Below are 16,501 nucleotides of genomic sequence, written 5' to 3' on the forward strand. Positions count from 1 at the left end.
AATGATATCCTTAATAAAATCCATTCTTCTTTTGTCCTTTACTGGACAAATGCCCCAACAGAATATCTACGCACAGAGACACTTGTGCTGTAGAAGAGTATTTTAAAAAGTCAAACCCCCATTTGTGATCTCATTATTAACGGACGTGCTTGAAAAATAATTTCACTGATTTAAGTCCATTAATTTTTTACATGAGAGTTCTATAGATTGGAAGAAATACACATCAAAAAGTAATCTAGGTATTTTTGTGGGTTGTAATCATGTGAACATTTTGGATATGGAATAACTTGGTAATTAACTTAAAAGCATTAAAATTCATAGGAAAATTTTAATTTTGCCATATAAAGGTTTAACATTCACTCCAAGCCTTTCTTCAATGCAAGGCAAAATAATAATAATAATAATGATCAGTACTTTATAAGCGAAACACACAGAGGATACTTATCATGTACTGAAATATTTAAATAACATGTATATGTTACAGCTTCAATTTGCACATGGTAAAAAGCTAAAGTTGCATTTATGTACTTTGCAAATTATTCACATGTTGATGCATAAGTGTTGACTTGACTCCGGTCAAACAGAATATCTTTATATGAGGTCAGATTCCTGTCAATGTCCTCTCTTCTATTCTGTATCCATGTGACATGTAAAGAGTCCTGTCACAGATGTAATATAATATTCTTTATTCTGTATCCACATGTGTTAACATTATTTGGATGACCCACTTCACTTCCAACGCCTCCGCAGGTGTTTTATCTCTCACTGCCATGTTTAGTGTAGAATTCAAACAATGTAAATTTACATAATCATTTGTCATCAGGATTGTTTTGACTGTCCTCCGCTACTGTCTGTTTCCTGCAATGAAAATTTCATAAAATCAGGTTATTTTTAATCAAGAAAAAAAAACAAACAAATAAATAAATAAAATAATAATAAAAATAAAATAATAATAAATAAACAAAACCTTGTAGTGGGATCTTATGTGGATTTCTGCAATTTTTTGCCCTGTAACTGCCAAATTATACATCTGTTTGAGTTGAACTTTGTGTATTAATAAAAGGATCAAGATTGCAATTAGGAACATTCTTTTCTGAAGTCACTGCATACTTTGCTGTATAATCAGGAACTTCTGTATTGTATACCTCTTAACCGCCCAGCTGTATGGCTGGTTTACATGAAATTGTGTGAGCTTAGATAAAAAAGATGGTTATATTGAAAAAATAGTAAATTTCAGAAATTTTCCTATTATAACTAATAATCTAAGTTTACTCAATTTAAACACGTTAGCTTTTGAGTTTTTATTTCTATCTAATATAGACTTCCTTTGAGTTTTATGCACATCATATTTGATATTTATACAAGGGTCAACCATGATGTCTTGTTTATTGAAACAATCATGAATGACATATATATTACAACTGCTGGTATGAAATTAATATGCAGATAATTAAGTTCCATTAACAATTTTTCAGTTGAATCATTTACTTCTGAGTTGGAGCTTAAATGAAATATTATTTAGGATCATTAAAATGTGAGGCATTAAATCTTACCTTTAATGCAGCAGATTCCCTCCTTAATTCTTGTATTACCGTGGCCAAAGCCTCAGGATTCACTCCACTTTCACACAAACTGACACATATGGCCAGTGTTTCTGCATCAAGACCAGTATTCAGCAAGTTAGAGATCTCCAGAAGAGCTGTAAAATAAAGCAGTGAAAGAAACTTATTATTATTAATTTATTAATTATATATTTGTGATTATAAATTTCTAGGAGAAAATAACACCTGGAAATAAAAGTGGGGTGTTCAACAGTTGAAATAAATACCTTTTACATGTAGTTTGATGGCGTCTGAAAAAAAAAATGGTGTCACTGAAACTAGAATAGCTTTAAACCTAAATAAGACAGTTCAAATTTCGAACGCCTAATTCAAACTCAGATATGTAGGTAATCAAATTTAGATACATAGGTATCTGTGTGTCATATAAATGTGTTGATATCTGCTTGAAAAACTGAACTCAAATGATTGAGTCTCAATGCTACCGACATCGTCATTTACATCGTCAAATTCATGCTTTGTAAAAAGCAGTGTCTATCAGATAAACAATATTCATGACCTTCAATATCATAGGCAGTTAATCAATGCCTGTATTTTTCTCAAAGACTAACAGATACATACTGTCCATCGTTTCTCTTGCTGTGGACACTTGCTTGCCGTTGTCCCCCGCCATTACAACGACCTTGACTTTACCGTGACCTACTTTATTTCGATTGGTAGATTGACACCGAGGCGGTGAAGTTTAAAGTTTTGTTTGATGCTATCACAACACAGAGTAGACCAGCTAAGGGAACGATCTATGTGCAATTTTACTCAAATGCAGTTCATGACACTAAAAATTCATAAAAATTATTAAGGTGGGTTACTCAATAGTGTATTTATAAAAACTTAAAGCGCAATAGCTATGGTATTTTACAGCCCAAGGGTTTTTTTGGAAGAGAGTTACAACGAGATCCATGTAACTTACATGTGTACACTGTACAACGATACTTTCATGATTTTAACTGTGCGATCAGAGTTGCATGTAACTTTGTGCCATAATTGTATTTACAAAAATTCACAATATCTAACGATTTAAAGATATTCAGCTATAGAGAGCACGCTCTTCAATTTATATTAATTTTAATTAAAAAGCTAGATCAAGGCACAGCACCAATCATTAAAGCTTTCCTTTGATAATTGTGTGTCAGCTCATTGAGGCAGGATTCAGCTGGCTTGACTTGATTACAATTAAGATATATCCAGGATAAGAAGACATTAAAACTTTATGGCATGTTAATCATTTTCATAGATTCATGAATATCTAGAAAATGTGGACCCTAAAATACAATGTTAAGTTTACACTTTCAGCATGATGGAAAGTGGTGGTGGTATTTTACCTCTTGCAGCAGTGTCTTCTTTACCTGGAAGTCCACTGTTAAAGACTCCAGCCAAGCACAGTCCAATGGTGACAGCATCATCGGCTGGTACACCCAAGTTCAAAACTCCTGCCAGATCACTGAGGACACCAGTATCACAGAGGTTCAGGGTAGGTGATGGTCATGTCCCAGTCTTTGGGATGTCTGCATTAACAAAGGCATTTCATTTTACATTTATTCAAAGCAAAATGGCTCATGTAAGGTGTTTTACCTTAAACTAATTTACTTATCTAAAGATTTTTTAACTTAATATTTTTCAATGTAACTTTAGGTTACTTAAATCTTATGCAATTGTCAAATAGAAAATAATTTTTGATAATTTTCATTTGCTTTTGCATGGAAAATTGTTATCAATGATTTTTATTTGAATAATTTTGCCAGCTTGTAATATTCTGTTGGATAAAACATATTTCAGAGTGCTACATCTGCTCGTAAAGCTGGTGTATATGGATCATCTGGAGACAGTGGTAGCATTGCCATGAATCCATTTGAGTCAGTCCTTCTGGACAGACTTCATCAGTCCACATTCAGCCCAGGAGTCTTTGAGAAAAAGTTTACGCCAGAAAGTGAAAAGGTATTATAACTACTTAGACTGCTCACTAGCCAATCTGTAGCAAATGTATCAGAATGTTATTGCTGAAAATGTGTCTATTTAATGCTGAATATAGATCCTTATTCTCCCACAAGAAATGTAAGATATTGCCTATTTTTATAATCTTAAACTAGTGAGAACTGAAAGAAGAGACTTACATGTACTGTACACTGCATTTACAGAAGAAACGTGTTATAAAAGACTGTAACATGTAATTAACTGATTTTTTTTATGATGTTACTTACTTATTTATGTTAGTTACTTGATTATTTTTGAAAACTCACTTAATCATCAGTGACAATATGGGCTCTCTTGGTTTTTTTTTAAATTTAGCTTTTCTTCTCCTTCTTTAGCTTTTGACATGGTGCTGACTTACCCCATTATCTTTCTCTTGTTAGCCCGGATCTGTAAATGCTTTCTGTTGTAGGAGCCTAAACCATTCAGATGGTCCATAGATCAGTTGGCAATCCTCCACCCAGCAGACATAGAGGAGCTGCCACTCCAGCAGGATACCATGTCCACTTTGTAGGTGTTTATTACCCAGTCATGTTTATTGTGTAGTTTATTAATCCAAAACATGATAAATCTAATAATTTCTATAATAGTAAAATGTGACTTTCATTGGATCAGATTTATTTTTCAAACCACGTCAAGAAGACACTCAAAGAGCTAGCCTGTATGACAATAATGGTGATGTATATGATATAATTGTCTTTGTGTAGTCATGATCCTGAGTTGGAGGACACAGCACAGAAGGCCATAGATACTTTCTTCTCCACCAACATCCTGGTTCCCTCTCCCTGGCAGGACAGCAGTAGTAAACAGGCCAGCAAGAACAATGCTGTGCTGGGTAGGAACAGTGCTGAACTTGACCTTTTTGTTGATAAGGACTATAATTCAACAGTGTTTAGGTTGATACTATACCAAGCAACTTAAATTTGAATTTATTTTAGTTTATTTAATTAATCTTCATCTATTTTTATTTTTGGTGAATAGAATATCAAATGGCTCTTTGAGTTCATCTTAATGAATTAACTATTATTATTTGTGACCCTCTGTTTTTAGATACTTCTGGAGCCTTTAATGTTGCTGAAGAGGAGAAATCTGGGCGTGGTTCTTCACTATATGAAGGGAAAAAACGAGATGGTAAGGGCATGTAATTTCTAGGATCAACTGCACTATTTTATCTATGGAGCCTTTTTTTCTCATCATTTAATTCGGATTAAGAAATATTGTTTTTGATATAACTGATTTTATATCCCAGAATATTTCAGATGTTTTAAATGTTTATCTGTCAACTGGTGTAAATGTCATGCCTTTATCTTACCCAGCTGGATGCCAGACCACACTTACTCTTCCTGTTGACTTTGACCTGCAGAAGATCCTGGGTAAGCTTTGTGTCATGGTGATAGTTTTAAGATCTGTATGGGTAATATAATGCTCTGCTTGTTCTCACATTTGATGCATAATAATTTTTGAAAGAAAATAAACAAAAATTTAATATAAGATGTAATTACTCTATTCGTTGACGGTTAATCTGTCAGTGTTTGAAGGTGTAGTTTTCTTAATCTTAATCTCGGCATTTTAAGTGTGTACTGAAGTGTTCCCTTCACATTAACCAGGAGAATTTTACACTCACCTTGATGAGGGAACTGGTGACTCCCTGAGTAACTCCTCACTGAGAAGAAAGTTATTTTTTCATGGTCATAGAGAGGAGCAAGAGGCAATCAGTCCTGTCAAGTAAGTCTTTCCAGCCACTAGTGAAATGATAAGGGACTGACATATAATGTTTATGTTTAATTTTGTTTTTTTACGATCATTGAGAATTGATCAACATTGTTTTATACATAATATCAATAAGTGTTACCATTCTTAAAATAATAATAATAATCGTAATAATAAACTTAAAAAGGGGTTAAACATGTTTAGTGTATACACTTATCTTACACATGGCCCTCTTGAAAGTATAATGTGGATAATTGATGATTTTTTCCTCAAACTCAGCACTTGAGTTTTTGTCATTGATAATATTTCAGGTCTGGCAGAGAAGCAGTTGGGGAGATGCAGTGTGATACCTCGCTGTCAGTTTCTCCTGTCAAGACACAGACGCCTAACTCTAAACTTGCCAGTGCTCACGTATCAGTAAGTCTTTATTCTGTGTCTGCTTAGACTGGTGTTTCTGTTAAATTTGATAATGAATTGTAAAATTTGAATTTTTTGCTCTTAAAATGAGCTAGTTATTTAAGTATTACAGGTAGTTTTAATTAGATTACTATATGTAACAATGTTTTATGGTGTGCATGTTTAGTTTTTTAATCCAGTGTATACAACTTATAATTATGTACAGTATACACTGTGCATATTGTCTACTAGTGGCAACCAGCATTATTTCCTTGAGGTGTGGTGATGAGTTAATTATTCTTCATCTGTTTCAGGCTCAGTTTTCCTCTAGTCCTATCATAGTGAGTAAGAAGTGTGTTGGCAGTGCAGAGGCCAGGTTTGGCAGGTGCTCCATTGGATTAGATCATTTGTCTTCTCCTGAATTATCTCCAATTAGTGGTCAAAACAATAGAAAGGCTGCTGATTCAGGTAAAAAAGAAACGTTTTGACTCAGTGGCAGATGCCTTCAATAATTTATCAGTCTTTACATGCAGCTTTTGTTGGGGATATATAAGATAATGGGCGATTTGAAAAGTATTCAAAAGTTTCCTCTTGAAAACTAATTATTTTGTTGATTAAAGAAAATTGGTCTTTATTTGCCCCTCTTTGGCACATTGTTGCTAGAATTTATGTTTATTTTCCTGTCTAATTTATCATATAATATTCCATGTTGTCCAGGCACTCCCTCGGTGTTCCCTTTGCAAGCCACCCCATCCACTGGCAAGCAAAGTCTCCCGCCAGAGAGTCCTGGGATATCCCCCATACAACTGGAGAAGACACGAGTTCTGGTGGGGTCTGGCAAGATAAGTCCTGTGCAAGCTTTGAATTTCAGTGGTAAGTATTTTTCTCAGATGTTGTCGTGGTGTCGTTTCATGTGGTTGAGTCATTTGTATTAATTGATTTAAAATGCTAACTTTTGCAGACATGGAATCTAAGTGAAGAGCCAGTGTTTTTTTTGTACAAAACTTAATACATGGATTTGTCTTAACATCTAAATTTACATCTGTTTGTCAGTGTAATTACACACTTGGAATTTTGTAATGTTTTAGGTTTGGATGATTGTGGAGATGATGATAAAGAAAACAACAGCTCATCACTGGGAGCCAATTCCAGTTGTAGGAAAGAACACTTGGATAAGGATCGAAGAGTCTCACTAGATATGGATGTAGACATGACAGACATTAATGGCAAAGAACACTTAGACAATACATACCTCTATGCCGAGAGTGGTAATCCTATCAAATTCCGTCCTAAACTGATGTCCACTATCAGAGAGCAGTCAGTGGACATGGACTGCACCAGCATCAACTGCAACAAATCGTTCAACGCCGAGACAGGATTTCAGAACGGTCTGTTGCCACCAATGCATTCAACTCAGCTTGAAACCAACTCCTCGCAACAGACCCATTCTGCCACTCAGGACACCGGCTATCAGACCTGTAGCAATAATAGAACTAGTGACAATGCTACACAGCCTGGGCTGTCAGGAGCATCTTCCAAGAGTCAACTCACCAAGGCTCTGGATTGTAACATTCCTGATGGGTATTCTGTGGCCAAACATCACACAGAACAAATCACAAAGGCCACTGGGTTATTAGCTTTCAGTTCACATCTGGATAAGTTTGCTGACAGTGAGAACGTTTGCCGAGGCTCGGACAAGAAGGGTGCGCTGTCTCTTGATGACTGTGGTAGACATGAACTGTCACTGTCTACATCAAACTCCTGCACCTGTGCACACCTGGCCCACACTGATGACCTTGTTGTCTTGAGAGCAAAGCAGGCACTGGGCCAAGTTGTAGACGGACAATTTCTAGATGTGTCTGAAAGCCACTCGTCTCTGCTACAGACCAACACACACTCTGTGGACACAAACACTACTGTGAGTTGGAACAGTCTAGGGAGAGCACCCTTAACTAATGTGACACCTAGAATAATGAATCACACTGGAGTTCCTCTGTTTCCATGGCATCCATTGATAGCATCCACACCATGTAAAATGCACGGATATGGGGATTCCTGGCTAGTCCAACAGAAGGCCATGTACAGCAGCACCAGCTCTCATCCATTAAGTAAGTGCTGTATAGATCATCATACAAGCAGTGCACAGTTATTATATATATATATATTATTCGATTTTTCATGTACAGACACATAAATGCTAACCAGAAGTGCACAGTTATATAGTATTCATTATTATTATTATTATTATTATTATTATTATTATTATTAATAATTATTTTTATTTTCAATATACAATTGTTCCCTTTATTTGTCAGACGTGAGCTTTTTCCAATGAAGTCACTGAATTCTCCTTTTTTACATGACCCCAGAACAATTAAACCCCAAAAAATTTATGTAAGGTGTTTGGTTCCACGATAAATGTTTTTTTATTCTAAAACCTGGGCTCTTGTCTGACTGGTGTTTTACAGTTTATTATAAGTTAGTAGTTTCTAACTTGAAGAGTTTCCCATGAGAGAACTAGGAACTATTCTGTGTTCCTCCTTTTTTAAATTTTAGCGTCTTATTCTTTTCTTTTATTTTAAGGTGAAGTGGCAATGAAAGTTTTGAAGAAAGCAGGAGAAGACTACAATAAATTCTGCACAGATTCATGTACATAGCATCAGGAATCAGGACTGGTTATGATGAATATACCAAAGAAATCCCCTTTTATATTAGGAATTCTGTTGCTCATCGTGTGTGCTAATTATTTTAGATAGCTGTGTTAATAAGGAACTATTGCTGACCTTTGTGCTCTATATGATTCAATCGGCATTATTTAAATTCTGAACATTGACAGTGATTAATAGATATCAATTGAAAAACCTGGGTACATTTTAGATTTACACTCAGGTAAACAACAATCATTATGTTTCTTAGCTATTCCTTAACTCTTGATTGTTCTACATGATGAACTATTATTGGGAATATTTATTACCAGTGTCATTCACATCTCAAAATTTTGGATATGCTGGAAGTGTATAATACAACAATAAAAACTCTGACAGTACTGATTTTTTGGAAACGTGATTCTCAGGGCCTCTGTGTGTGTGTGTGTGTGTTTATTCTCCCCTTTTATTGAAGGAATGAGGGCACAATCTGTTGTTTTGGTAGGCAAAATGAAATTCTTCCTTGTGAGACAGTTTTGGTTGCTCACTAGTAGTATATTCATGTAATCAGAAAAATGAATTATATCTTCACATTACAATTATGAAAAGTATGTGGCAGAATGTGGTTTATATTTTATGAATTTAGAGATAACGAAATGTGATCAGTGCAAATTATATATTATTGTGCATTATGTTTAAATAAAAATTACTTTGAATGTTTTAGAGGGTTCAAGTGAGGTGAATGTGATGGAATCAGCTAGGAGACGATATTACCTGCTTTTTTATCATATAGAGTTGTAAGGTTCATTATTAAACTTTACTGAATTCTACTTTGATGAATATTGTTCACTACTATTTAATTTTTTAAGTGAATAAATTTGTTAAATATATAAATTTATTTGCCTCTTTTTATGGAAAATAAATGTAGTGAAAAACATTAAATATGATCAAAATGCAGGAGGCTTAAAAGAGAAGGCTTAAAAGGCTCAGTATAAGGGAAATATTTAGATAAATAACATTGGTTGACAGACTGTAACACTGGTGGAGAATTGCAATATATGTAATTATGCCCACAAATTTGATGCCAGAATTACATTTACCATATTTAGCCTGTATAACAGCTAAGAGCCTTCTGCTGCTGTTCAAAATAAATTACTAAATGAAGAAATAATAATTTTTAAAAATCTTTCAGGACTGCCATAATCTGTATGTTGTTTTAAAAAGCTACTAATGCTCATTGGCCAATTCCATTTTTAAAAAATTAATATATGTAATTATAATACCTCCTTTGCTTGATTGCAAATTTAGGCAAATTAAAAGAATTTATCCACCCATGCACTCCTTAGGAAATACTATTTGTGTTTGAAAATAACCCAAAATAATCTTTAAAATTCTAAATGTGCTGCAAAGCTATCCCCCCACCACCAAATTCAGACCTTACAAATGAGAAAATTAGTCAAACATGCAAATGTTTATGGCTGCACCGAGATAGCAATTTAAATTTTTTAGCAGATTCAGAATATTTTAGCGTGCCTTTTAACTGGCCTCCCAGGAAAATTATTTTATACTGGTTTTGAACACTGATTCCCTGATAGAGCAAGAAACTCACTCAAAATGTTAACTTTTATGCATGCGATTTTTTAACAATCAGCCCCTTCTTGTCTAATGAATTTAGTCAAACATTATACTCCAAAACTTAATAACTTGAGATCACTCGGTCAGTTATTGCTGACAGCATGTAAAGCCAGACTGAAAAAACATATGGTGACCTAGCTTTATTATATTAAGTCTACGGACTTATTTTATTATACGTTGAAATTTACTCCTGAAATGTCAGGAAGGCAAGGCAGTCTGAATAAACCCTGATTTGTTACAACTAATTAAATTATTTTATTAGAAATGGTACAAATCATTGATTCCAAAGGCAGGACAGACTCGAGCAACGACAGGGATTTTTTTCCTGTAGGAAAATTCGATTTTGAGTGAAATTTCTGTAAAGTACCTGGTAGGCCTAGGCCCCATTCCTTTTCAAGATTGCGGCAAATGAACCAAATAACTCTCCCCGGATAAACTGCTAAGGCTGGATAGCCCCCATCCCCGACTGAGTACTAGGCCTACCAGGTACTTTACAGAAATTTCATATTGGAAACTTTTTCAGATGATTATGAGCCCGAGAGTTACGTGTGTGCAGGACTAATCAGGGGCCGGTTTCACAAAGCAGTAGTTAGTTAGCGATCGGTAGTTAGCCTCTCGCTAGTTATAGTGCCGTTTCACGAAGCAGTCGCTAGTTCTCTCGCTCGTTATTGTCTCGTTGTTGCCTTGGATATTTAACGACTGGTCAGACCAGTCGCTAACTCTAGAGTTTCATCGTACGCATGCGTAATGAGTGAAATAAAAAGGTTGCTTAGTTACCGCTGTCTGTCGTTTGTCTTTGTATCCAATATGGCGGCTACTTTTCTTGCTATCCGTACCGCCAGACGGCAACGTAGACTACGACGTTTTCATGAAAGGCAGAATCTATTAGAATATACACACGTTGATGCAATTTACGAGAGGTTGCGCCTAGCTGTGACAAAAAGAGCCGCAAAAAGGTGGTGGAGATCCTTTACGACGACCTCAAAGCAGACGTTCTTATGCATTTCCAGCCACCAAAAATTGGAGAGTTAGTGCTTTCGTGACACTTTTACGCAAGAGTTCCACTTCCGGCAGACGGTTTCGAGACTACGGTGAGTAACGAGAGAACTAACGACCGAACTTTACGACTGAACTTAGCGATGAGTTAACGACTGCTTCGTGAAACACCCCTCGAAAATCGCCAAGTTTGCTCGTTAGCGAGGTAGTTCAGTAGTTAGTTGTTCTAACTAACTACTGCTTTGTGAAACCGGCCCCAAATTCGCAAGAAAACGCGAGAAATGCTGAGAAATGCGCCAACTAGCAAAATATGCACCCGACTTCCAACTCGTGCCGACGTTTCGTTTCGAAATTTTATGAATGAAACAAAGCCACGCCCATATCACCTTATTAGGATAAAACGTGCGCATGTGACTGTCGAAAACGAGGTCGCGTGACGTAAACTATAAACGCTGTAGCAGACGACAACAAATATGGCTGACATCGAGCACCTGGTTTCAGTTCTGTCTAGTTTTTTGTTTATTTAGATAGATAGCAATCAAGCAAGTATTATGATCCATAACGAAATCGACAGAGACGAAATGGAAACATTTCATTGGATCTACAGCCCTGGAAAAGTAATTAATAATTTAGGGACCATACAGAACGTTCCAATGGATATGTCAATGGGAAGACCGAGTGCGATATCGGCGGGAACAGATAGTGAAACTGACCAAATGATCACGCAGACCTCTTCACCCCAAGTACAAACTAGTGCCAATATCCACGTACGGGACACATCTACCTATATCAAAGTTGGGGACAAGACATGCGCTACACCTGAGAGGCAAAATAACATTTATAGAAAAAGAAAACGGAAACAGACACACTGCCCCAGAGTTCAAAGTGTAAATAATGAAGACTTAGAGTTTCAAGAGGTGAAAATTCCACTTTCGCCCAGTAATAAACAGGGTGGATATGGAGAAACTTTGCCCGTCACCCCAAAGAAAAAGAAAGTAAAACAAAAGGGCAGTAATGAAAATTATAGTACAGAGCAATTACTGAGGGATTTGAATTTAAGCCCTGGATGCATCAGTGAAATAAACTTAAATTTAACTTCAGATATGATCCCAAAAGTTCTACCATCATTTCCAAGCCAGCAGCTAAATGATTGCAGTCCTGGTATGTATTCAAAATGTCACTTTCCAGCAAATGTTGTCACAAGTATTTTTTTCAATCAGTTATGTAACTTACAATCACATAATCATTTGTAATACTGTAAGCATATTTGTTGTATATGTAAAATTCACATTTTCAGCAATTTTTCCTGGTGGGATTTCACCAGATGAAAGAACTCCCCAAAAAACGGAGGAAAGAAAAAAATCTATTGCATCAAAAATGCGAACAAATAGGAGTGATTTGTACTTCACGAAGGTAAAAAATGAAGTTGTATAATCAATGAAAAGTAGAAAACAACAAAATTATGCAAAATTATTTATGAAACGTGACATTCTCAAGTGTAAATGTATAAAAGACATCCAATGAAAATATGGTCGTTTTTAATATGATTGTTTAAATAATAAAAAAAATTCTAAAGCAAATTTTTGTTATTTGATTTAAACAAGCCCAGGTAAATACATTAGAATTGAACAATTGTAAAAAGATTGACAAATTGACAAAAAGATTTAACAAAAAGTGAAGAAGCATTTTGAATAGTAAATTTTTGGAGTGTTATGTATGGATAAGATATTTAAATTGTAATATGTATTTTTAGGAAATTTTGTAGTAAAACCTAACACATGATTACTTTGTAGGAAGAAGAATATGATGTTCATGAAAGAGCAGAGGCATATGTTGCTGCAGTTATGCCAGATCCACAATACTATCGGTTTCCAAGTCAACCAGAAGAAGATGATCCAAAAATAGAAAATAAAGAAAATGAACCATTTATCAAAGATGCTGTGCATTCTTCAGATGCTGGACAAAACATAAACTCTCCAACAAGAAAACGTCGACGTTCTTATGGGCACTCAATCTGCCGTGTCACACACAGACCTGATGGTCGACTGCATGATATGAATGACAACAGTTATTTACTGCCTGAAGGTATTGTTTTGTTTTTTTTTTTTACCTTACATTTTGCAGCATCTAGATGCCATATTCAGGCTGTAAAATGTTGCTTGACATAGAATTTGGTGTACAGAGATTTGCACAAGTAAGATTTCTAACACACTGCAAGCCCTGTGTGTCTTGACTTTCTTTTCTAATCTGGCAATCAAAAACATTGTAAGGTTTCAAAGAATTAATGTTTTCAAAACATTTAAATGGCAATGCAACTGAGGATAATAAATTTGCCCATGGAATTTGATCAGATTAAAAAACAGACCTACAGTCTCCCTAAATGCTAAATTTTTGTCATCATTTCAGGAAGCAGACTTTTCAAGCCACCAAACAAACTGGTGGAACTTGTAGCTCAAGCAATAGCAGATAGTCCTGATGGCCTCTTACAAGTGCAACAAGTTTATCATGCTCTGATGTAAGTTTACTAATAGAGAAAATTAACCAGATTTTTATGAAAAATTCACAATTTACAGTTGTGGAAAAAAAAAACATTGGGCCTTTAACAATTTTCCAAACTAACTAGTAATCATGCAATCTTTATAGTTTCATACTAAAAATATAAGTTGCTTTTGTGAAACAACATTATTCTTCACACGACAAATGAAATTTGCATCCCAAAAAAAGGACATTTTTTTCTACACACTAATCATTGATCAACCCTTTCTGGGATTTGATGTTTTATACCATTTTTAATTAGATTACTTATTTCTGTAAGTTTCCCATAGCATTTAGAATACCATGTCTTTCTGTGCATTTCAGAAGGAAATATTGACAACAAATGCTTTTATTTCAGTGGTTTTATCATTTTTAATGTCTAATTGGGAAAGATAATAGGTTTGCAGGATATGTAGACATGGGAAATACACCTTTGGGGCATTTTCAGATGCAGATAGTGAACTGCCTTTTAGCTAAATGCACAGTTAGATGCATTCCTTGCATTTTACTTTGCATTATGAACAGGGCAATTATTTCATTAATGTTGGCTGTCTAAAAAATAATAAAAATCATTAAGATTCTTTCGCTTCATGAATTTCCAACTGTCAGATAAAGTTATGAGGTCTGGCACAATAAATTCAGAACTACTCATTTGTAGCCAATTATTTTTGATTTTCGTAGCAAGGCTCTCTGAAATGCAATATTTACCTTTCCTTTGCCTTTCAGATTTTTTAAGTTGTAAATATTTTGATGTTCCAAGTAAAAATTATGTTCTTATATAATTGTTTGTTTTACTTGACAGGAATAAATATCCCTACTTCAGATTTATGGAAAAGTGCTCAATTAACAGCTGGAGGGTAATTAGTATTTAAACCATTTTAATTTGTAATTAATTAAATTAAGAATTAAAAAGAAATCTCTCAAACTTCACATGCAGTAGCTTACATACATTTTTTTAAATACTTAAATTGCCATATGTTCACTATTCTGGTTAAAGAACATGTTTACCAACAATGTCATATTGATTTACATCAGAGTTCAATAAGACATGCTCTCTACCAGAAGTGGTTTCGTAAAATGCGGTTCAGTGCCGAATTTATTACAAGTAAGGGTTGCTACTGGGCCTTGAATCCAAGGCACTCACCAAAAGAATGGACAATGCCAAGATCAAAGAACAGTAGAATAGGTAATGTCATATGGCTCACTGTTTGGCCTGTTGATTAAAGACAGTTAAGCTTAAACTCAAGAAGAAGTCATGTTCATCTTGTTAGTTTTGATTATACAAAATATAGGGGAAACTCTTATAAAGTCATTAATGAAGAATATAGTAGCAAATCATATGTATGCTGATATAGAGGGAAGGTTTCAGACCTAGATTTACCACTATACTTACTTGTACCATTAAATGGCCATACATTTTATAAACAATTTTTCAGCGATAATTGATGGCCTCTACAACATAGATTTCAACTTTTCTCAAGAAAGTGACACTGAGGATTCTTGCAGTTTCATTGATGACCAAGCTCTTGAGAATATGGCAGCTGTTGCTAGCATATCTGAAGAGAATATACCCAACCCTAAAGAAAAGGCAACTTTGGAACCTATGGATGCAGAGTTTACTGTAAGTGCTTAGCCATTTTGTTAGATGAAAATTTATTTTTAGCATGTATTTTGCTTGTTCAAACACCACAGTATACACATTTGTAAAACCAAACATTTTACAAGGATATCCTTAACAACATCAGAATACACAGATGTACCTGTACAGTGTATATAAGAGCAGATACATGTTTGTGCTAATTTTACTTTCCTGTTACATTACATTTCCAGGTGGCGGAGTCCACAGAGAGTGGCCATGAGTTGACCACGGTGGATGTCAAGACTCCAGAATTAAAGGTTCCTCAGTATGTTACAACAGCACCAAACAGTGAGAGGGACCCAGATCCTGTTCTAGCTGGAGCAGTGCCATTTACAGCATGTCATGAATCAGGTAGGTCATTTTTCAAGCTTAAAGCTGGCAAAAATGAAACAATTATGAAAAATTCACATGCAAATATCCTTGATCTCCTCCTTACAAATGCCTGGTTGTTTCTCCAGTGCCAGCCCATGCCCCAGAAGCAGGGACGCCAAAGATGCAAACAATGATGCAACAGATGTGTTCATGGCAGCAACAACCTGGCCCTGGTGGGGATGCTGGGGGATATTCTAACTGGGAATCCTCTTGGGAAGAGTATTCACACAATATACCCTACCAAGGCAATATTGTCCCGGGGACCAGCACATGCTACGTAGTACCATCTTATTACTCAGGGACATCCCCTGAGAATGGGTGTTCATTTGGTGTCAGCGGTGGACATTTTTACCCAGAACACAATTATGTGCATCCTTGGTATAAACCAACAAACTGAAAGTATCAGCCAAAAATCTCATTTGCATTTTTTGAATAATCAATTATGACATTCCTTTCTTTGGCTGTTCAGTTACATTTAAGTTCTTAAGGGCGATTTGTTAAAATGTAGACTTCTATTTTTCAAAAGAGTAATTTGAAGTATTTATTTTACACTTGCTTACCCAATTAAAGGGCATGCTAGGGCAAATTACTTCAAAAAAAATTTTTGTTCAGATATACCAAGTGTAAATATGTTTAATTTTCGTAAAAATGCACTATTTTAACAGATTGAGCATGAAATAAGCATGTTAAAATAAGAAAGGCATTTCAAATGCTACACAATACACCCAAGTGATTTTTTAATTGTTATGTTAATATATTTGTAATTGTTCAGATTTCATAAGAAAACAAACAACAGCACGATTTAGAAAATCAAAACTTTTTTTTTAATAATTAGGCATATGTAATATTTTTCATAATTATGAGAAGTGAATAATAAGTATAATTCAAAATATTACACAATTTGTTATACAATTGGTCAGTGTAATCAGGGAGATCTCAAGATAGTGTCTCAAATATATATATATGCTAGATTTGCTGCTTGATATGTG

At 35.0% G+C, this 16,501-nt stretch overlaps 3 protein-coding genes across 3 annotated transcripts; 2 read left to right on the top strand and 1 right to left on the bottom strand.

Annotated features, from left to right (window-relative positions):
• Positions 1–314: 314 nt before the first annotated feature.
• Positions 315–2,283, bottom strand: LOC106173858 (mitotic-spindle organizing protein 1). The gene is made up of 3 exons (XM_013555147.3): positions 2,181–2,283; positions 1,554–1,699; positions 315–858 (listed from the first exon to the last, which is right to left on the bottom strand). Exons 1-3 carry the CDS (start codon positions 2,230–2,232, stop codon positions 820–822), a joined length of 237 nt encoding a protein of 78 aa, XP_013410601.1. The 5' UTR covers positions 2,233–2,283; the 3' UTR covers positions 315–819.
• On the top strand, positions 2,275–9,229 carry LOC106173911 (uncharacterized). The gene is made up of 13 exons (XM_013555245.2): positions 2,275–2,416; positions 2,910–3,087; positions 3,393–3,551; positions 3,997–4,094; positions 4,292–4,419; positions 4,635–4,715; positions 4,901–4,957; positions 5,192–5,309; positions 5,606–5,711; positions 6,005–6,158; positions 6,408–6,563; positions 6,779–7,798; positions 8,274–9,229. The coding sequence occupies exons 2-13, from the start codon at positions 2,911–2,913 to the stop codon at positions 8,345–8,347; spliced, it is 2,328 nt and encodes a 775-aa protein (XP_013410699.1). The 5' UTR covers positions 2,275–2,416; position 2,910; the 3' UTR covers positions 8,348–9,229.
• Positions 9,230–10,535: 1,306 nt separating this feature from the next.
• Positions 10,536–16,495, top strand: LOC106173853 (uncharacterized). The gene is made up of 9 exons (XM_087000699.1): positions 10,536–12,127; positions 12,264–12,379; positions 12,760–13,051; positions 13,373–13,481; positions 14,304–14,358; positions 14,537–14,687; positions 14,938–15,122; positions 15,332–15,491; positions 15,599–16,495. Exons 1-9 carry the CDS (start codon positions 11,518–11,520, stop codon positions 15,907–15,909), a joined length of 1,989 nt encoding a protein of 662 aa, XP_086856825.1. The 5' UTR covers positions 10,536–11,517; the 3' UTR covers positions 15,910–16,495.
• Positions 16,496–16,501: the final 6 nt, after the last annotated feature.

Source organism: Lingula anatina, chromosome 1 (genome assembly GCF_051362555.1).
Source record: "Lingula anatina isolate TDL-2025a chromosome 1, LinAna3.0, whole genome shotgun sequence".
NCBI lineage: Eukaryota > Metazoa > Brachiopoda > Lingulata > Lingulida > Lingulidae > Lingula > Lingula anatina.